This window comes from Seriola dumerili, unplaced genomic scaffold (genome assembly GCF_002260705.1).
Source record: "Seriola dumerili isolate Sdu_G_001 unplaced genomic scaffold, Sdu_1.0 BDQW01000807.1, whole genome shotgun sequence".
Lineage (NCBI taxonomy): Eukaryota > Metazoa > Chordata > Actinopteri > Carangiformes > Carangidae > Seriola > Seriola dumerili.
The window spans coordinates 2,440,145-2,463,686 of NW_019175062.1; the positions used below are offsets into that span (position 1 = coordinate 2,440,145).

At 39.5% G+C, this 23,542-nt stretch overlaps 2 protein-coding genes across 3 annotated transcripts in view; both read left to right on the forward strand.

Moving 5' to 3' along the window:
• The window catches only part of mtr (5-methyltetrahydrofolate-homocysteine methyltransferase), a 37,100-nt gene extending 33,187 nt beyond the window's left edge, over positions 1-3,913 (forward strand). For both annotated transcript variants that reach the window (XM_022766053.1, XM_022766054.1), the window contains exon 33: positions 1,688-3,913. In XM_022766053.1, coding sequence (XP_022621774.1) covers positions 1,688-1,777 — 90 coding nt within the window. In that variant the 3' untranslated portion in view covers positions 1,778-3,913. The remainder of the gene's footprint in view (positions 1-1,687) is intronic.
• A 483-nt stretch (positions 3,914-4,396) lies between these two features.
• Positions 4,397-23,542, forward strand: part of ryr2 (ryanodine receptor 2) — a 225,349-nt gene continuing 206,203 nt past the window's right edge. Inside the window, exon 1 of the mRNA XM_022766015.1 lies at positions 4,397-4,444. Within this exon, the coding sequence (XP_022621736.1) occupies positions 4,397-4,444 (48 nt within the window). The remainder of the gene's footprint in view (positions 4,445-23,542) is intronic.

Consider the following 23,542-nt stretch of genomic DNA (forward strand, 5'->3'; position numbering starts at 1 on the left):
ACCAGCAGGGTTAACAACCAAAGACCAAAATTGAACCTCAGGCAAAGTCTGGAAAAACACCCTCCTTCACGCAAGGAGTATCATACGTGCAGGAAACACGCTGCATTCTGACCCACCCACTCAACTCAGCCCTCGTCCTCCACATATGTCACCTCCGGACAATCAGCAAAATAGATCCACCTGTGCGCAGCTCATCCTCGTCACTGGAGGAGGCGCAATACCTGGAATGAGAGAGAGTAGCAGCACCAGACAGCCACTGGGGTCGTAACAGCCAGTCTAACAACATTAAAACTACAAACAACCCAAAATACACTCTGTGTACCTGTGTAGCTACAGATGCTCCATTGGTATTTTCTTCAAACGAAAAGAACATCTGATGTTGAGTAAGTGCTGTGAAAATGTACATTATTGTACAATTATCAAGACAACAGGTAAACAAGGAAGGATATTTTGGTGGTTATGTTTTTCGACTGGTCTCACTCATTTGTAAAAGGAATGTGGCTCTCATTCACGCAAGGCTGTATACCAAATTTGGTATTGATAAAGTAAAAATTCGAAAAATTCTATTTATTTTACTGTTTTTAATGTTATGCTACTTAGCTAAAATTCCATATTGGTAGTCAGCATTATCACAGAGGCTTCTTGTAGAGAATATTGAATTTTAGGTGTGAGGTAAAGTGGAAGACAATGGGACTCTCGGTGTAGCGGGGGCAGCCTCTCAAATTGTTTACAATTTTGATTCTTAATTATAGTGCCACAATATGGCCAAATGGGATCATATGTTTTGTGAAGCATTTACACACCATTTTGAGTTCAGGGTTAGAGCCCTAATTATGTTTTAAACCTTAAATGCATACCTTGGGGCTGTCTAATTAATTTAGATTCATTTTCAGATTCATGCAGATATTGGTGAGGAGCTCCAGTTAAAGTTCACATCAAACATTAGAATGACTGTGACATAATTGTTGGTGTCAGATGCTGGTTTGAGTGTTTCTCAAACTGCTGAGTTTTTACTCAGAATGGAGCTAAAGACACAAAGCATCCAGTACGTCCAACCTACAACAGCAGAGACCACATCGGGTTCCACTTCCTGTCACCAAGAACAGAAACCTGAGGCTGCAAAGGACACAGACTCACCAACACTGGGCAGTTGAAGACTGGAAAAACCTGGACTGCCAGAGTCAGAATTCAGTATCAACAACATGAATGCATGGACCCAACCTGCCAGTTCTCAAACCTGTTCCATGAATCCGACAATGAGTTCAGTGAACTGCCCAGTGAGCAGGAGATTAGCAGCATGAATGTGCAGCTGACAAATCTGCAGAGAAGTTGATGAAATTATATATTGTGTATTTGTTATTGTTAGTGAAAAGCAATTTGATTTGAATGTCTTAATCTGGTTTATATGAGCACCAGGTCTCTAGTTACCCAAGATATGTGAAAGCCCACTCAAGCATTCAAGGGTTAAATCAGTCAAATAAAAAACTATTATATGCTTATGTCAGTATCAATGTCGGTCTTTGTAGAAGGTAAAATTATAACACTTACACAATTACACAAATTAAATGGAGGAAGGAGCCAGACTGGGATGACCCTTTAAATTGTAAGGTGACAGATTTTTAAGAGCAAGGACTGAGGACACAGAACCAGGCTGAACTTGTATTTTCTCTGCTCTTCTTGTCTTCAGGTGGAGGACTACGCCAGGAGGAAGAACATAAGTGTGGAGGAGGTGGAGAGATGGCTGGCTCCTGTACTGGGCTATGACAGTGAAGCGTAGGGCAACAGTCTACATCCATTTTCTCATCTCACTGTGAGAAAGAAAGTGAAGGAGCACATTTTGCTTCTAATGTTGAATTCATCCTTTAATGCAAACAGCTTTTAAAGAAATTTTCTTCTGAAAAAAACAAAAAACACTAAGAATCTGTTACATTCAGTGCCAGTTTTCAATATGTGACATTGGTGTTACGGACCAATTCATATGCCACTTAAACAGCATCGACATAAACAGCCTGGACACATGGTTTATAAATGTTATTGATCTCACATAAGTTTTAGAATTGTATGTGGAAGTGAAAGTTTAGGTCTTTGCATAGAGATTGCATTTATTCAAAATTTTTTATTTCTTTTTAGTATCATTTCATTGTTTTCTGTGGAACCTGTAGTGTACCACATTTCACCTTTTCAGTGTTTGATTATGATTGATTACTTGATAGGCACATTCAAAAACAATATATGCAGTAATACATTTTTCAATTAAATGGTGTGATTTAAAAACTTTTTAGAAACTCATTGTAGATGATAAAAAAGAAATCAGAAATCAAAAGTTCTAAGTCACGATCTGTAACAAGATCATTTAAAAACAAATTTCTGCTGTTCCACTGACACTTAGGACTTTCTGTAGTTTTCCATTTTGTAGTGCTTTGTCCACTTTTTCCACTTTTTTGTGGATCAACCTACAGAGCAGTAGGAGGTGCTCTCATTGGTCAGCCATCATTTCAGAGCGCCCGTGTCACCTTCCTGTTTCATCTGTGTGGGTTTAGTTTTTGATGTGACACATTTCTGCATGGCCTCAAACTGTAGTGTGGATGAACCTGTCAAATACAGTATGGAACATTGAAACAAGACTTTTTCCCTTATCAGCCTTTATTATGAGTAACTTACCAGCAGTTGAAAACTTTGTTTGTGCTGACCTCCAGTGGTTTAACTTTTCACCTAGCTGTAGTGAGGTAAAGTGCACTTTGTCGTGTCATAACGCTGTGACATCACTGGTGGGTGTGGTTACAGGCAGTGATAGTTGCTATAGCCATGTGAACTTTGAGCCAGAGACAGCAGTAAAATTATTGTTTTCCTTCAATTAAGTTATTCTTTACAATCCTTTTTGTACAACATTTAAAATTCATTAATTTGTCATTCAGATGCTCAATGATAAAAACATTCAGTAATTTAATAAGAAAAATATATTTTTTCAATTACTTCAATTTATTGTTAATTGTATCAATCCTCATATAAGCTTCAGGCCTCCAGATATTTGAAGCTACAGCAGTCACAGTAACAGCATTTTTTCATAGATAACTTGTTTCACGTTGCAGTGTCAGTATAACTTCAACTAGAAATAAGTTCATTATTTTAATCTAAGGTACTAGTGTTTGATTAGCTGGTTGGTTGTCTGTTTACACTGTAATTTCTTTTTTGTGTAGTCTGTGAGGTTTTATGAATGGTTTGTCTTCCAGACATCGTTTCATAATGTTGAGGAATCAATAAACTGGGACACAATTACAGATGAATATGGGTATTTTAGTTAATGTTATATTGAATAATGTTCATGTTTTCAAAAGATTCAGTATTCATATTCAGTTAAAAACTCAGTGTCATCATGTAAGAACAAACTTGAACATAACTTGTCCTGTGATAATATGAAAACAAACACTTTCTGTTTACTGGAGGTTCATGGCGTAAAAACAAATGGCATTTATCATTCATGAATGTTATATGTTGGTAAACTTGGTTAACTCTTTTCCACATCCCTTTTCATTTCAGTTTCCTCTTGGTGTCCTTTTCCCCAGTGTAAAAAGGCTTTTCACACGCTGAAGTACAACTAGTTTCTCATCCACATCCACATACTGTTTACATGTTGTTTTATCAACTGTATTGTGTATGGACCATTCAAATTATCTACTTGTTCTATGATCCTGAAACATTTCCACATGGGTCAAAGTAAAAAAACAAACCAGGTGTTTCTGAAAGAATCAGGCTCAGGTGCATTTCACATGTGTCTTAAAAGCCCTGATGTGCTGCAGTGGCTAATCTCTGTATGAAGCTTTGTTTCACTTACCTACAATGAAAAAAAAACAGAAAAATGATGGTGCACTGTAAAACAGTATTGACATGACAGTGTTATTTTATTAAAAATAATAGTGGCAACACCATCTTTTGTCTGTCTTTCTGCATTTAGACCTCAGGAGAGTCTTTCTATACAGTATATTGTATTTGTAGAGTCCCGGCCACAGCACTTCAAATTAATAAGAACAAATATTATTATATTTTAATGTTGAGATACTAATTCTTATTTTTCTACCATAGACTTGTTCAGTATCTAGTAGCTTAGATACTAATTTAGTACATAAAGTAAAATAAAAATAAACTGTTTTCTTCTTTGTTTTTGGGTTTTTTTTTTGTTTTTTTTTTGGGGGGGGGGGCAAACCGCTCGTGCGCACGCTCGCTCATACCTGTACAGCTCCTCCCTCGTTTAGCGCGCGCCATCCAATGAGAGACGAGTTTTACAGTGCGTTAGCTTCTGCTGTCTCGAACACACACACATACACACACACTCACACGCAGACCCAGCCTGTACTTCACACGCAGACACACCACGAGCATCTCCGTGTGAACGCTGACCATGGCTGAAGGAGGAGAAGGCGAGGATGAAATCCAGTTTCTGCGGACTGTAAGTGTTACTCTCGAGTCTGTAGAGCCGAATATCACCGCTGTGCTGGGTGTTAATGCGGCTTTCTGCGTGGGTGTGTGTGTGTGTATGTGTGTAGTGTGGGCAGGGAGTTTACCGCATTAAGGATGACAGCTCCTGTAGATACCAGTCATTGGTCAGTGAGTCCGCATCATGCTGACAGAGGACTGGAAGGATGGAAGAGGTGTGAAAACATACTGACAGCGGAGGAAGAGGAGAGACGGTGTTGGTTGCGTTTGTTGTGGCCAATGTTGCTGTCATTGTGTCACAGAGAGGAGCTCAGCAGCGCGCAGGCTGTGTGTAGTCGCTGGTGTGTGTTGGGTGGATGCGGGGCGCAGTGCGGTGCAGACTGGCAGCATGAAGCCTGCTGCATCTGCTTCACTTCCTTTCGATCAGCCTATACACGGTGCCCTGTGTGTGTGTGCGTGGTCTCATGTTAATCATATAATAAAGTCAAATTGTGTTCAACATGAGAGGAGCTGTTGCTTTGCAAAAAGTCACGTGAAAAATCACACGTGAATTCACTGCACCTGAGTATTTACTTTTTAAGGGCACATCAGCCTACAGAATGTTGTCGATGATTAATGATTGATAATGATTATGTGTGTAAATGAATATGACATTTAAACTGAAGCCTGATGTGCAGACTTCCTCTGCTGGGGTTGAGATGATCTCTTTGATGCCAGGTCTCCTTGTTTTTGTCAGTGTCAGTATCTTCACAGGAGGATTACTGCAATGACTCAATTCTAGAAAATACATGGAAGAAGATTAAGGAGATTGTAGAGTTTGGGGGTGCTATGCTTTAATATATCCAGACAAACTGCATTTTAAAGCTGCACCGATCCATTTTTTTTTTAACAATGGATGGAATGACTGTATGTAACGTAGAAGGAGTCACTCATAGTGAGAACCCTTCAGGTTATCTCCTGACTGTTGCTTTGCCTGAAAACAAGACAAAAGCCATGATATATGTTTTTGTACAAAGTCTGAATTTCTGCCAGACCAGATTAACATGGCTCAACGCAGTCATGTCAACTAGCATCTTCTCAGTAGAAATGGTCAGTGTCACGTTTAGATAGAGCACAGCTATAGTTCTGCACACACTGCACTGCACTACTGTGATGAAGACACCGCTGAGCCCGAAGCCAAAGCTCTGGGTTTACGTTCCACTGCGTGAGTCACTGATGGTGATGAGCTGTGGGTACTGAGTGAAACAAAGTCTGATACATGCTGCAAATGAGTTTCCTTCACAGGGAGTCTGTGCTCACACATTCAGATAGATCTCAGATTAAGACCTGGGCTTTTTTGCATTTGCTGATGCAGTTCAGTTTCATCAGGATTCCTCTCAGTTGACTCCCTCTGGGTATGTTCAACTGGGAGGGGGTCACCCAAAACATATGGAGGGTTTAGCCTAGCCTTGGAGCACCTTAGTAGATGTGGCTGTGGAAAAGGATGCCTGTGCTTCTACAGTTTATTCTGTTAGTGTGTAGACCCAGGCCCTGAGAAACAGCTGAAAATGGATAGAGGATATTTGGAAACCAGAGTTCTTCTACACACATCTTTTAAATTAATATGGGGATTTTTCTACATTTTTGATGTAAGGACAGAGCTACTGCAGTGGAGCTTCCTGGTTACTATACAGACTGGCCTCCAACAGGGCACCATCACCATTTCAGCATGTGGGAGCCTCTGAGCCATGGCCTGCAGTGTGAGGTGCTGCTCTGTTGGCAAGGATCATCTAATTCGTATACACACTGACTGAAGGCTCATGATAAACTGGTGGCTGCAGTTTCATGTTTTCATTTTACTTTGGTTGGCATGGTGTCTTGCTTTATAACCTTTTATTTTTATAAAATTTAATTTGATTTAAAAAATATTATGCAGTATTATGCCAAAAGTGGAGCATAATTGTTGATACAGAAATGTGTGCCTTACATAAAACACCTATCATATTAGTTAATGTTTCTGAGAATATTTCTGGTTATTATTATAGTCAGTGTGTAATGGCATTAAAATACCAGTTACAAAATCATTGGTTGTGTATGTTTAATTATATTTTGTTTAGTTTTCAAAAGAATATTCACAACAGAACAGAATGAACACACAAACAATGACAAATGTGACTAAAAACATTGAAACAGTTAAAGTTAATTGGCAACAGTTTAAGTTAACATTTAAGTCACTTTAAAGGAAGTGTGAAAATTCCAGCTTTTTAAATGTGGAGATTTGAAATTGTGAAATCTTTGAATATGTTTGGACTGCTGTTCAGACAAAACAACATATTTAAATATTTAAACTTCAACTCTGAAAAACACTGTCTGGCATTTTTAACTATTTTCTGACATTTTAGAGTTATAAATTCAATCAAAACTATAATCTGCAGACTTATTTATAATGAGAATAATTATTTGCAGCCTTAAAATACATGCACCCAAAGAAGATTAAAAGCATAAAAAAATAAAGATTGACCCAGTCATATATTTAAAGGGGACCTATTACGCTTTTCTGATTTTTCCTTATGTATAGTGTGTTATAGGTTGTTGTGCATGTCAATGGTCTCCAGAGTTACAAGGATCAAAGTTTACATCAAAGGGAGTAACAGGGGAAAAACCCAATTTTCTCCTTTGTGTGAAACGCCTCATTGGGGGTCCAGATATTACTTCCTGGTCCTATTGACGTCAGTACATCCCCTGGTGCTGCCTACCTGCAAGCTGGACACCTCCTGCAAGCTTGGCACACCCCCACACAAGGTACAGCACATAACTACTTATAATGAAGAATTTCCATTAGTTTTGTAGCCATGCCAAAAAAACAGTGTTCTTAATTTCCTGCAGAATTTTTTCCAGGGTTCTCCAATGCTCCAAACATTATAGTGTCAACACTCACTTCAAGGAGGACTGCTTCAGAAACCACGCACAGTTAGAGCTTCATTTTCACAACGGTTATTTCTGTAGTTCATTCTTAATGTGGCTGGTGGATGTTAACCGCCTTACCGCGACCTGATCATGTTAGTAAGAAGCAGCATAGCAAAGATATAAATGCTTAAACGTTTGTCAGTATTGCTGTACCTCATTAGTTCAGATAAATTATCCACAGTTTAACTGCTGAGTTTATTTTTCAGTAACTATGCGCACTAACGTTAAATTAATTCAGATTTACCAGCATCGTAAACCAGCAGGAGGTGAAGCGGTGGAGACTCGCTACCTGTGGACTGTCTGTCTATTCCTCCATTTTTTATATTCCTTTAGTCTGGAAGTGTCCACACATAAAAAATCAATAGGGTTTCTCACAAAAGTATTCCAAGTTATGAATATTGTAATCCGAAGTCTTTGCAGACTGTCTAGCGTGTGTTCATATCTCTCCCTCCTTCCTGCTGCGGGACAGTGGCTACTCTTGTTTTCTGCTCCAGTCTGGCTTGTGAAGGTGGATCGGGTCTGTCATTTTCTGGTTCAGGATTGGACTCTTGCGCAAACTGACAAGACAGAACCGAAGCCGCCACAACTGTCAACCATTGCCATAGTAGTTGCATGCAAGCTAACCAATCAGAGCACACTGGCCCTTTAAGGGGGGCCTTAAAGAGCCCTGAACTCTAATAGAGCCTTTCAGACAGAGGGCGAATAGAGTACAGTATACAAAGTACAGAGGAAGAAAAATAATGTCTTTTCAGAACAGTAAAGCATGTAAATCTATTTTAGTCGACACCAAGAATGAAATGATGAACATTAAAGATGCACATAATAGGTCCTCTTTAAAATTCTTAGTAATTCAATGAATGGGGACACTAAAAGATCAGAATTCAATAGTGCATGAAGCTTAATACATTTTCCTGCATATTGTATTTAATTATGGCAACTTTAACAAAGCAACTAATTGTTAAGTGGAAACTAGGTGATATTGAAAGTCCACCCAGTATACTGCATCCTGTAACCACAGGATAACACTTTACATTTTACCATCTGTTGACTATTAAAGCAATATCACACTCAAGGTTGTGATGTGAATATCGGCACGGAATTCGGTCACAGGTGCGAGGCTGCAGGCCGAGTACTGAAGACAATCACAGCCGTGCTGATATTCAGTACAACATCACGACTTTGAGTGTGATATTGCTTAAATAGTCAATAATAAAAGTCAACAATAGTCAACATTATATATAAGCCTGCTTTTATACAACAGTGCTACGGGTGCCATATTAGTTATGTGTCAATATCAAGCCAAATATTTTTTTCATTTGCATGGACAGATTGCATTTAGTGAATTTAGTTAAGCTTCTTTATAGGTCTGGGTTATTTTTAAGTTAGTTTGCCTTTGATTTGTGATGTTTACTGAAAACTGTTCCCACAGCATAAAATTGAAATATTTCCAGCAATTCACAGCCACTGAATATTTCATATAAAGTTAATGATAAGGTATTGAATACTTTTTGGTTTGTTTGAGAGGTAAAACTGTGTCATCAGGTTATTTTTGGAACGCAACAGCAGTGCCAGCCCTATAATCATGAATGTCCATGCCTGACTGAGTGACAGTTGACTAATCATATTTCCCCCGTTGGTCAGCCAAATGCCACGTGATTGAGTTGGAGTTTCCCCATTAGCTGTTGCTCTTTCAAAATGAATCAACACAAACAGTTTATTTTAACACATTTGTCGCTAGTTTCTAGAGACTTTTTTCAAAAAAGGACCCAGATGCAAATCTTAGCCACTTAGAAAAAAATTACTGTCTTTGAGAGACAAAATAAGGAAGATATTCTGTTGCTTCTAACTTCTCTCTGAGTGATCATTTTAAAGTAAATCTAGCTGAAATCACAGTACAACCGTTGTCTTTAACTTGAGTGGTGATTTTGTCAGACGTCATGGTTATAAAGTCCAGATTTTAGCAGCGCAGAGCAGCAGCTTGGAAATGACTTGGTAGTTAACATGTAGTCTTTATGGACGACGTTTCAGTCACTGTTCCATACTTGTTGTCATGTCTTGTCTGAAAACAGAAACACAAAAACATGTAAATAAGAACAGCTTTATTTGGAATTCAGCTGCATTAAAATACTGTATATGTGAGCACAGAGAGGAGGAGAGAAGCAAACAGAAAACTACATCCTCAGTTTCGTACACTGGCCATATGATAAGTCCATCACAATATATTTCAGTCACTTTCTATTGAACTTAAGATCATGTTCCTGTTAAGTGACTCAATGACGGGTCAAATTTCACGTTGTTAGAGAATTTTGCTTTATTGTATGGTGATGCAGGTCATAAACTGAGTTTGTGGTATTTCTCTTTTTTGTAAGCTAATTTTGGCTTGAGTGGCAGTATCAGTACAAACTACTTTTGGGTTGGCCCTCAAGAAGCATAGCTCTGTTTAAGACAATATTATCCACTTGAGTTGCCACTCCAACACTGTCTTGATGCCTTGTTTTCCCAGATGAAATGAGACTGCAATACTGTTCAGTGTGACAGCAGCTGCTGTCAAGGACTTACTGTGTCTGGTTCCTGTATCTTGTATGCATACTTTCCACACAATGAGGGTCTTTTGTTATATCATGTCTTGTCAATATGTGCTGTGCTGCTGCAGTATTAGAGATGTCCGTAGAGAGTGGCAGTGTAAAGGTAAAGTGATGAACATGTCCACCTCAGAACATCTGACCACTGTAGTGGAGCAGTGCTCAGAGGACAGAGAGGATGTGAAGCCACCTCACAGAAACTGAACCCAGTAAAGGCACTGGAGCACTGCTTCATTTATTGCTTCATTAGGTGCAAGGGACTAATGTCTGGACGTGCAGGGCATCTTCATCAGAGTCAAATGGTATTGGCAGACACAGGAGCAAAACACAGTAGCATGGCAACACTCATTCAAGAGGACAGTACAACACAATGTGGCAGCACAGACAGGAAAACTGAAATTTTATAAAGATCATGTTCACAGAAAAAAACCTATTTAAAGTGTCAGATAGAAATGATAAACACAAAAGCTAAACATTATACTACAACAGTGGTGAGGTGATATTTACGAACATATTTTAAGAAGCTATGAGATTGTTCCCTTGTATAAATATAAAAGCTTTCAGATTTCCTCAAACTCATTTAGTGTATTTTTCAATATGTACGTTTTCTTCTCTAATACCATACTTGATGCCATTTCATGAATCCACTCTTAAATACTTGGTCAATTTCTTTTCTTCCAACAAAGAGCAAGAAGCTGTTTGTTGCAAGATACATGTCTGTAAGTGTATATTCCTTCTTCCTTAGTTTTAAATTTGACAGATGTAAGTTCAGAATGTAAATCTTAGGTTTGAGAGGGACCTCTACAGATGAGTGTTTTATTTCTTCCCAGATATACATTATTTTACAATATTCTCAAATACAATGATACAGGGTTCTTTTACATTCATTACAATTAGTACCTGTGTCTGGTAAATTGTTGTCAAAATTGTGTAATTTTGCTGGCGTTACATACGTATACATGAGCCAAATATATTGCAGTTAGAGTATTGAGTTAGACAAGTATTTATAATTTCTGTGCATCTTTACAAACCATATTCCAAAATCCTTCCTCCGTGCTTTTTATTAGATTAACCAGAAGTTAAGAAGTCATAGAAAGAAGAAATCAAGCCTTTGCTATAACAGTCCTTTCTGACATGTTCCTGCAGTTAGGGGAGGATTGAAATCCCACATTCTTAGTTTTGACTTGTGTAGATTAATTGCAGGCATTTAAAGAACTGTTTTATTGGAAAGTCATATTTTTCTGTTGTCTCCTGAAATGACATGAGCTTCCCCTGTTTGTATAGATCACCAATTTTCCTCAGTCCCCTCTCTGCCCATATGTGGATCAGCTCTTCCAGCATTACCCAGATCTGACTGAAATGTAATAAAGGCTGAGATATTTTAAAATGAGTTTGGATGTCATACCACACATATTCAGTACAATTATTATGTGTTGCTTTCATCAAAGCTGTTACTTTGGACAGATGCAATAGTAGGTCTGATTTAACAGAGCAAGTCTCTAAATCTTCTCAGGCTAGAGGGGATTCTTTAGTAGAACATAATTGTTCACAGCCGGCCGCCCTGTGGTACCACTGCAGGTTAGGACAGTGAAGTCAACATCTACCCTTAGAGAAGGCTTTTTTTAGTCTCTGAAGGAAATTTTGGGGACAATTGTATATTATAAGTAAAGAAATTTAGGAAGTATATTCATTCTTAGAAGATTCATCATGCTAGTTAAGAAAATGGGGACTGTTGTCCATCGTTCACACATCTTAAAACAAAATTAGGTTGAAATTAGTCGAGACAATTCTTTCTATTTCAGTTGATATTTTTATGCCCAGGAATATGAAACTGTTGGTTTAAACCAACATGCTTTCCTCTTTCTTTATTTAGTTTATATCCTGAAGATCTGCTGTCAGGATATTGAGCTGTTGGCCATTGTTGTTACATTCAACCACGAGCAGAGCCTGCAGTCGCGTGTGACGTCATTCACGAGACTGCTGCAAGAGTACAGACCCAGCATCCTGATGCAATCATTGCAATATCGGGGGATTTTAACCATGTCACTCTCACCTCTCACCTAACCGGCTTCACTCACTGTTGACTGTCCCACAAGGGAAAATAAGATACTTGATCTGTTGTATTTAAATGTCAAGGAGGCCTACACTGCTTCAGCTCTACCACCACTTGGCAGATCAGATCATAATCTGGTTTCTCTTCAGCCTTCCTACAAGCCCTGTGTACTGACTGAGGCATTCACGAACTGGACCCCGGAGGCCAGTGAGTGTCTAAAAGATTGTTTTGAGTGCACAGATTGGAATGTACTTTAGACACAAATGATTGTTATATTGTTAATAATTGTTATCCTGTTAAATTACCACTGTCTATTAACGTTACAGACGGGGAGGACTGATAACATTTGCTGCCTAGCTCCCACATTAACGTTATTGGTTTTATTATTAGCCATAGCCGCTAGCTTAATGATAACTTAACAGACGGCTATTGTGGCTATCGGCTAATTGCTAATAGTTAAACGGCTAACGTTAGTGTGTGCCACTGGCCAGGTAAAATAATAATGCAAAATAATTCCAAACAACACTTTTTCCAATTTCAGCTAAAACAGGTTGCGAAGGTCTTTCAGCAGCAGCACTTGCCATATTACTTTAGTTTGATGCTGGTGGCACCAGCTCAGTGTTCAGCTGCTAGTGAGGGGAGGGGCTGTGTGCCTGCCTGTCTGGGGTGGTGCTGTATGAAGTTGTATGTCAACTGGAGGAGGTGAAGATGGCACTTTTGGTATCGATACTGTTGCAAATGAGTATTTAATCATAATAATTTTTACTATCGATTAGTATCTTAGTATCGATTTTTTTGACAACCCTAGACCCCCCTCAAGCAGGAAAAGGAGGCCTTCAGGAATGGAGACAGTGAGAAGCTGGGGTGTGCGACATAAGCTGAAGAGGAGATTAAAGAAGGTGAAGGAGGACTACAAAAAAAATAGAGAGAAAGCTGCTGCACAACAACACCAGAGAGGTGGGGAAGGGGAGGATCATCACTGGCTATAAAGAGAAGAACAGCCAGGCAACATCAGGTGATGTGGACAAGGCCAATGAGTTCAGCCTGTTCTACAACAGGTTTGACACAGCGTCATGTGTTCTCTCTCCCACTGCTTCAGCTGCAGCTTCTCCTACAGCATCTCTTCCACAACCTGACACTGCAGCTGCAACTCCCTCCACACTGGGGTCAAGTCTCCTGTCCTTTACAGCGGAGGAGGTGAGGGCGGAGCTCAACAGTGGACTGTTCTGGCTCCGTTCCTGTTCACCTTGTATATGGCGGACTTTAAATACAACTCTGAGTCTTGCCACATCCAGAAATACTCGGGTGACACAGCTATTGTCTATCAGGAATGGGCAGGAAGAGGCATCTACCGGAAGGGGCAGGCTCTTTTTCCTCAGGAGGCTCATGTCCTGCGACGTCTGCAGTGAAATGCTGCACATGTTTTATTAGTCAGTGGTGGTCAGTGTACTTTTTTATTCTGCAGTCTGCTGGGGCAGCAGCATGTCCAACATAAACACAAGGAGACTGGACAAGCTGGTCAAAAAGGCTGGGTCTGTGCTTGGCAGGAGTCTGGACTCACTCAGGACTGTTGTGGAGAGAAGCATGCAATGTAAGATGGAGGCCATCTTGGACAATACCAACCACCCTCTCCACAACATTCTGGCAGGACAGAGGTGCAGCAAACATCTCATGTCACTGCGCTGCAGAACAAAGAAGTTCAGGAGATCCTTTGTTTCCACTGCCATCAGGCTATACAACACCTCAGCCAAAGGCAGTGGACTAATCTAATTATTATTGTTTATTTATTATTAACTGTTATCACTATTATCAGCAATGAGCTAACAGACACATTCATTTCTCCTAGGGAATAAATAAAGTATCTATCTATCTATCTATCTATCTATCTATCTATCTATCTATCTATCTATCTATCTATCTATCTATCTATCTATCTATCTGTTTCCCTACTTTTCGTTTCAGTAGTGATGGAATTGACCTATTTAAATCTTTGAGAAAAAAGATTATGTCATCTGCAAATTATGCTATTTTGTGTGTATTTTATGTGTATCCATGTGACCTAAAGAGAGGTGGGGACTGGGGGCATCCCTGATGACACCCTCTTGATATAAGAAAGGGTTTAGATGCCATATTATTGGTCAGAAGCTGTTGGTCTATTTTATAGCAGTTTGACCTCCTTTCAACTAAGTTCATTACCTTCCTAATGTCTATATTGAATTAACCCATTCAGGTCCTCGCCTATTATGTTAGAGAGTAACCCTTGTAGCTTCTTTGCTTGCACCTTCCTAAGAATTTTCTGAGTTTAGGAGACTGATTGGATGCATATTCGTGAGCCTTTCCAGAATGAGATTCTTCCCAACATGTTAAGAGAGGCTAATGGATATCATTAAGATATTTAACTGTACTACTACTCTTACCTATACTGCTTATCGATCTGGTACTTTAACAGTACCCTTATCACTACTTTTTGAGCAGGAAAAAATAACTTGAACAAACAAAACATTTGTCACACTTGTGACAAGGGGCTGTGTTTGCATCAACTCTTGTAAAGTAGAGCCACACTTTGGACCGTTCGGTTCTCTCCGCCGTTGTTATCTATCTAAACGTAGGCTACGAGCTTGAGTTGGTGTATGCCCTGCACTGTTTGGTGTGTGTGTGTCACTGGAACAACAACAACGCTGGACAGTCTGCAAAGACTTTGCATTACAATATTCATAACTTTGATTACTTTTATAAGAAACCCTTTTGATTTTTTATGTGTGGACACTTCCGGACTAAAGGAATATAAATTAAAGCTGCCACCAGCGTTGCTCGGGCCCTTGCACTTCTGTGCACCTCTGGGGGGCTCGCAGCGCACCATCTGAAGCAGTCGCACATCATAACGACCGCCGGACACTGCGCTCATGGGTTAAGATTTATTGCAAAGACTGTGCAGCAGCAGAAAAGATTTAAAGGATATTTCTGTTGGTGGCGCTAAGAGTATTACTAAATATGAGCATGTAGATGTGTTCAGGGTGGGAGTCTCATCAAACCTATAAAGTTTCGGCCTGTCTGGATACTGCATGCTGGAGTTATAGCAACTTCCTTTTTCATCGCGAAGGATTGAAAAATCGCCGTGCTGACACGGGCGGGTCCTTTGACGAAAAAGCTCTCTACTGTAGAATTGCACCAGTCTGAAGATGAGAATAAACAAACAATGATCTTGGAATTGGACAATATGTAACGGACATAAAGCCACTTCCTGTTTCATATTTAACTCGCTGCCAGAGCCACGCCCTTCAGTGAAAACTCAATATTGACATCCATGAAGCATCAGCATTTTCAACAATTTTTTTTCTGATCCTTTTTTTGAGTGCCAAATCAATTCACAAGGAATAATAAATAAAAAGTAAATCATAATATCACATCTTGCCATGAGGTGGCGCTATGAGTATAACTAAATATGGACATATAAGTCTGTTCACGGCGGGACTCTGATCACATATAAGAATTATGGGGATGTTTGGACAATGCATGCTGGAGTTATAACAAGTTGAATTTTCATGCTGAAGGAATGAAATTCGCCGTGCCGCCACAGGCAGGCTCTTCCATGAAAAGTCATAGTTTTGACTACAGTGCATCATCAAGTTGTTAAGCATTTCCTGACTATGTTTGGGTCAAGATTCAATCAATCTGCTATGAGCAGTATATCAAAGTGTAAAACATGACACTTCCTGTTTCCACAAGGGGGCGCTATGAGTATCACTGAATGTGAGCATATGAGTGTGTTTAGGGCTGGGCTCATAACACACAGAACGTTTGGGACAGTTTGCACAATGTGTGTTGGAATGAGAGAAAGTTGAATTTTCACCATTCCGCCATGTACAACAACCCTGAAAAAACTTGAAAAAAACTGAAAAAGCTTAGCAATTTCACATCACAAAGGTCTTAAGGATGGTTGTGTAATCGCAAGTTTGGAGTTGATCTGATTAAAATTCTAGGAGGAGTTTGTTAAAGTACAACAGCTGAAAGCGGCGACAAAATTAACCATATATACACACTATATTCAAAATGGCGGATTTATGGTTGAATTTAGCTTATGGGTCCAAGAGGCTTTTTTGTAGATCTCCATGGGATACACATGCCTACCAATTTTCATACATCTAGGTGAATCCTACTGTGGGGACTACTGTGAAACATGACATTCCTCTGTTGGCGAATTATCGAAATTCGCCACGCCGCCACAGACACGCCGTTCAACAACCCTGAAAAAGCTTCGCAATTTGACATCACAAAGGTTTTACGAAGGTGTGAACCCAATTAGGAGTCGATCAGATTAAAACTCTAGGAAGAGATTGTTAAAATACAAAGCCTGAAAATGACGACAAAATAAGCCAAACTTGCACACTAAATTGAAAATGGCATTCTGGTTGGGTTTATCTTATCTTATCTTTTTTGTATTGCTCACCAAGGCCAACATGCCTACCAATTTTCATACATCTAGGTTCAACGTGCTGCGGTGGCTAATTTGTTGAAATTTTCTAGGGGAACCCTTTAGCCATTTGTCACGCCCATGAACAACTCCACTTGCATTAACCAAGTTAGGGGACCTCAGATGCATGGACCAGATATCATGGGGGTAGGAGTACCGCTAGCCACTCAAAAATCCCCAAAGTCATTAGGGGGCACTATAGAGTTGAAGTGCCTTGCCTATGCCCAATTCTGTTATCAAAAAAACTGTTCATAAGTACAAACATGTCTGCCAAGTTTCGTGAGTTTTTGCACATCCTAAATACCCCAAAACTTTGCCCTTAAAATGAAAACCGCCGCAGGAAATCTAAAATGGCCTACTTCCTGTTTTAAAATTTTAAAATATGGAAAAAATCCTTTACTATATGTGGAATCATCCCATCGAATTTCATGAACATCCGAGGACCTCGATGTTGACATGGCCCTACGTTCGGGGGCACTATGGAGCCCGCTGGACACGCCTGAGCCAAGTGAGTTTTTGAGTATGTTAAGGCCCTCAAAAATCAAATATACCAGCAGAAAAATAATCTCTAGAAAAACAATAGCGGCCCTTTTTCAGTCCCTGGCACCTCGGTGCTCAGACCCTAATAATGGAGGGACAAACAGACAGTGACTTGTAGGGAGTCTCCATGCTTCACCTCCTGCTGGTTTACGATGCCGATAAATCTAAATTAATTAAACCTCAGTGCTCAAAGTTACTAAAAAACGAACTGAGCTGGTAAATTAAGGATAATTTATCCGAGCTGATGAGATGAGTCAATATTGACAAACATTTAAGCATTTATATCTCTGCTACACTGCTTCTTACTAATGTGATCAGGTTACTGTATCCCAATTAAACATCACAGATGTGAGCCTGAGTCCCCTGTTTGGCCACATTGTGTGGGGGGCGTGCCAAGCTTGCAGGGGGTGTCCAGCTTGCAGATGGGCAGCACCAAGAGATGTATTGACATCTATAGGACCACGAAGTAATGTTTTTTTTCGTGAGTGTTTGAATGCATTATTTATTTCTATAGTATTGTGGACAGTCTTAGTAGGATACTAATGGTTGCGTGGGATAGACACATAACCTTTTACAGTTTACCCACGATAAGTATGCATCATCACAAATCCATGATTAAAAAAGCCATAAAGGCTCAGGTATTCAAGTGTCCTGGTGCCACTAACCACTGCCACTTGGACAGTTAGACAGACTAAAATGTCTTGGACACATCCTGAGTTTCTGCAAAGAAATGGTTTAGAAGACATAGGGCTGGGTGATATGACCAAAAAATAAAATCCCTTTTAATTTTTTATAGTATTGTATGTGGAAGAATAATAAAAGACCTGCACCACCTGCAAGGGTGGAAATACAGGTTATCACATTCATCCTTCAACTGAGTGGAGCATGAAACTTCACTTTAATAATCACTTTCAGCACAGACAGAGCAGAAATGTCGCAATGTCCAATCCATCTGATCCTGCTGTTTCTTGACAAGGCATCAACCTGACATACATGTGTGGATAACTGGATAGCTGGTGTTATCTACCCATCAGGGAGAGACAGAGTAGAATCTCTACACTGTTCCGTCAACTACCATGGCTTCACCTCTTGTAAACAGAGATAATATCTCATCAAAAAATACAAACCCAGAGTGCAGATCAGTGTGCATCATTGATTCTGTTTCCATGGTTTTTGTAGATGTGTATTAAATTCACTAGGAGACAGTCAGTGTCAGCGAGCCATCTAGAGTGGGGAAACACCTGGATTGACGACAGCCCTGTAAACTGTGGCAAGTGGAACAGAGCTGGGCTGTGAATTGATTTTGGTGCGGTGGCTCCACAAGGTATTGTAATTTCCATCTTTATTTTGTCAAGCCCAAAACCCGCTTTTCCTTTACACAGTCATTGGTACAGGAGCGGCTGTAAATGAGCATCACAAACCCTGAAATGATTCTTTTCACTTCCGTCCGATTTAATTATTTTATCTAATCCCAGACAGCAGAAGTCTGGGACAGGCTCAGCTGGTGAAGGACTCTACTGATGCTCTTCCTATGCTCTTTGGCCCAAACATGCAGAAGTGTGATGAAGCCCTTGGAGGCTTTTGCACTGAGTATCACATCCACAATGCATGTAGTGTAACTGTCATGACTCAACAGCTACTCTAGCCAGTTATCATCAATGTTACTTTTTGGCAGAAAATAACCTTTTTGTGCATGTTTTAATTATTCAATTTTCGCAATACATCCATGTCATCCATGGATGGGTGAATATAATATATAATGGATGATATAGGCACTTTTTCCTTTTTACTGGATAGCAGTTGAAACAATAGTCAGTATTACAGTATTACTGCAGATGAGTAGGCTGTTGGTTTGGTTATTGGAAAACCTGGGAGTAGTTATGGAAAGTTCAATGAAGATGAAGAGGCTATGAAGAGGCTGTAAGGCTGAAAGGGGATGAAAGGTAGACAGTTTTTTCCTGTCAGTTAGTTTGTAAGCGAAGATAATTGCTGTTTAGACTGATCTGTATTTCTCTAATTTAGGAGCTGAAGCACTTTGGTTCTAGAGTATTTCTCTAATAACAATGATCTAACTAACAAATGACCTGTGCATTAGAAACTTTCTGTTACTGAGCCGTTTTCATATAGTTCCCTGAAGTTCCAGTTTCTTGTCTTGTAGTACAATGCTGCACTTGATGTTATTCAGATCATGAGGTCGTACCCTGCACCACTGTACGCCCACAATGCACTCCAGGGTCACTGGCTGGGATTGCCTGTATTTTAATGGCTCACAGTTCACTGTAATGTCCAGTTCCACAGCACTGATTCCCTCAGTACAACAAGAGTCATGCCAAATTCTCCTGCTGAAAACACTCTGCTGCTTATTACAGAATGGTTTAATGATTTTCTCACTGGATATTTATTCATATGCAGGAGGTAATGGGATTTATTTAATAAATCACTTTAGTAAATCAACCAGTTAGAAGAATATGATGAAAATAGGGCCCAGCGTTTCCTTTGAGATTACGTTGTTTGCTCAAGTAAAATTATGTGTTTTTTCCTGGTTGATCTTAATGAAAACAGACTCACTTTAGTGATCAGAATCAATACTATGTTAAACTGTGTGAAAGGGTCCTGATTATCAGTAGTTTGTGGCAAAGGAAGACCCTTCGTGGCTCATTATTTTTAATCAGCCCAACCATCTCACTATCACCAATGGCTTTACCGATAACACGGCTGTCCACAACTGTTTGCTCCTGCCAATAATGTCTAGTCTCAGTGCCTCTATCTGTCTTTGCTGCTTACACGAGACCAGGACAGTAAAAGCAGCAAAGCAAATCTGCCTTACAAAGAAATGTGTGCACATTATATCCAGATCCTGAGTTTCTAATAGCAGTTGTACATTTAGCTCCAGGCATTTTTTTGTCCCTTCTCTGTCTCCTCCGCCTCCTCCTCCACCTCCTCCCTTCTGCCCCCCTCCCCAGCCCACCCCTCTAATCCTGCAGCACTCCCTGCTAAGTGCACTTTGAATGCAGATCAATATATGGTTATTGGTGACTGCTGATGTCTCAGCACAAAGGAAACAGCATGGCAGCTGCCATGTGTTTGTTTTCATTGAATCTCTGTTACAGTTCACAGACTGAGCAGACAATTCCAGTGAAGAGCCACTGCAGGTAACTGCAAATTTAGTAAGAAAAAACAAAAATGATGGACTTTAATGTTGAAGTCAAAACATATGGACTGAAGGTGCAGTGAAAGACTGACAGTGACTGTAGTGAGAACACATGAGGACTAATACAGTTACATTTTTGACTGAATTACATGAAGCCAAAGATAACCACCAAAATCCTCCAAACAAAATGACATGAATGAATTTGTTTGTGCTTGCCTGAGCTGTATTAGCATGTTCTGATTGGACGAGATATTTGGTTCAAATCACCATTACAGAGATGAATCATGTAACTGTTTACTGATCTGCCATTGCTATGGTTGAATTTTGGACACAAAACTACTTTGTTAGGGTTATGGAAAGATAATGGTTTGGTTTAAAAAAAAAAAAAAGACCTCTGTCATTCACATTAGGGAATATTTATGTAAGAATTAATAGATAAAACTCATGGTTATGCTGCAATTCCAAAGTCCTCTTCTTTCTCAACCCATCCATCCACCATCATGCTATAACAATATCACGGTCCTTCCTCCTTTGCCTCTGACAGCAAGTCATAATAAACACTGGCTGCCAGAGGTCCTTGTAGGTTGCATTATGATCTTTTTTCTTGAGGGGACAGCTTGATAACTACAGGTGACTGTCACAGTTAAGGTAAGTTGGACCCAAATGCAGACGAAACACAAGGGGGTTATAGAATGAACTGACTTTACTTACAAAAAAAACACAAGGAACATGAACAGGAACCATAAGCACAAGTTAACACAAGGAAAATAAAGTATAGAAAAATAAAGTATCTATCTATCTATCTATCTATCTATCTATCTATCTATCTATCTATCTATCTATCTATCTATCTATCTATCTATCTATCTATCTATCTATCCATCCTTCAGAACTTTACTCACGAAGAGCAATGTCAATGTTAAGTTTCATCTCTATGATGTCTTCTCTTCTACTGAAGTTAGTCTCATCACTTTAAAATAGCGACTCACTGTAGACTCCAATCTTCCCTGAAGACATAGCACTGCTCGGAAGTATCTTGTCTTGTAAACCTAATGGCCAAAGCTCTTGTCAGGCAACAGTCACTGCCACCTGCGTTCAGTGGCAGAGAAAACTTACAAATAGCCCCTTTTAAGAATGATGGAGGCCACTGAGCTCTTGGGAACCTTCAATGCAGCAGAATTTTTTTTTGGTGCCTTCTCCAGATCTGAGCCACAACCCTGTCTCTGAGCTCTGCAGGCAGCTTTTTCCTCCTTATGGTTCCTGCTCTGATCTGCATTGTCAGCTGTGAGACCTGATATAGACAGGTGTGTGTCTTTACACATCATGTCCAATCAGCTGAGTTTACCACAGGTGGACTCCAAAAGACATGGGAGGCACCTGAGCTAAATTTCAAGTGTCATAGCAAAGTGACTGACTATTTATTTATTTGAGTGTAGATTCATGAGGAAAAAAAATGAATGTTTTTGCACTCTATGTCCTGGGTCTTACTCAAGTGACTGCAACCACAGTGGGTATTAGAAGAGTGGAGAGCAGTGTACTGAGATAAGAGTGAGGATGGCTCCTAGAGTTCAGACTGTGGTTAGATGCAGCTATGCAGAGCTTGTTTGTCTTAGTATAAAACTTACTGTACCCATTCTGCCAGTTCAGCACTGTCCTAAATTCATCAAGGGAGCTCAGTTCCCCTTGTAAGGACATGCTGACTGGCCTGTGGAGCAAAACAAGTTTTTATTAACACACATTGCTGACCCAGTATACAACATGATACATAAATGAAAAGTATGAAAGCAGCTGTTGTTTAAAGTATTTGTGAGAACTAAATAAAAGCAGTAAAACTTAAGGAAAGAAGAATGGACACATGAAAATTTGGCTGGTATTCTGGCTGAGTGATCATATTTGCCAGTTTGGCAGGTGTCAGCTGTTCCATACACAGCCTTTGCACCAGAATTATTGAACTGTTCATGCATGTGGTTCATTTATTATAATTTGTAATCATTTGAGGTGAAATCAAAAACAATACACAGAAGATACAGCCCAGCCAAAGTCACTGAACAATAACACAACAAAAAAGTTATAGTGGTAAATTAGCTCAATTTATAGGACAAAACAAACAGAGTTGTTATTAAATCCTCCACCAAGTTTGGAGCAAATTAAGTACTTTTTGTGAAATCAAAAGTACAAACAGACACAAGTCAAAACATAACCTCCTTAGTAATGAGCTTTAAAATAAAGGATGAACTGATAAAATCACAAACACTGGGAAATTTAATGATGCCTCCAATGTAAATAAAAAGAAGAAACAGTAACAATAATAAAATAATAATTAAGTCGACCGTGACTTTGGCAAAAATTCAAACAGTGACATCGGCTTTAACACTTAAACCATCAGTGTTTTATTATTAGATATGATTTTTGACTAAATTCATTCCACAGCTTCACCACAGCACTCTGGAAAGAAGTGTATGACTAATGTGAGGTAGTCAGCACATTCAGGTTTTATAAATACCATCTATGTGTGGTAAATGTGTGGTTTGTGTGTGTGGGTATCATTTATACACCAGTGATAGTGTAAGTGCTGTTTAAATTCTGATTACTTCAGGAAATGAAATACTAATGTGGTCAACTAGAATTCTTGCAGCACAATAACAATGAGTTTAAATGTTGTGCTTCAATGTTTAGAAAAGCTTTATGCAGATTAACTAATGTTCCCTGGATTTGTGTGCACGCTGCAGATGAACTGCATGTCCTCCTTCTGTAAGTAAACAAAATTAATCCATATCTGGAAGCCTACTTTAAGCATTTTGTTTCAGACACGTCAGTATCAGTGACAGGAAAGAGACAGTGGTTTCATGAGGCATTTTGAACAAAGCATGTTTTTTTTATTTAAATGAAAAGAGAACAGTATACAGGCTGTCTAATGGTGATGTCTCCCTGTGTTGTTTAGGGTGGGGGGAGAGGGGGAGTTGTATTAGCAGTGGAAAAAGCAATAGTCCTCCATCAGCAGTGAGACTGATGAGCCCTTTTTTCACAATATGAAAGTTTAATGACTTCCCTCCTACTTTAATAAATGTTATGTCCTCTCTATGAGCCACCCAAGTCCCTGACTATCTATCAACCAAATGCTCCGTCACTGTGTGCTGTGTGTGTGTGTGTGTGTGTGTGTGTGTGTGTGTGTGTGTGTGTGTGCATGTGGTCAGTGTGTGGTCAGTGTGTGTGATTGTGGCAGTGCACCATCCTTTCATCTTTAATGATGATAATAACCTATGTATAAGTCAATCAATTCACTGTCCTTCGTAACATGTCAGCTTCATCGTGCTGGTGAAGTGATGACTTTTTGCAATTCAGACAATGTTTCTGACAACTTTATCTTG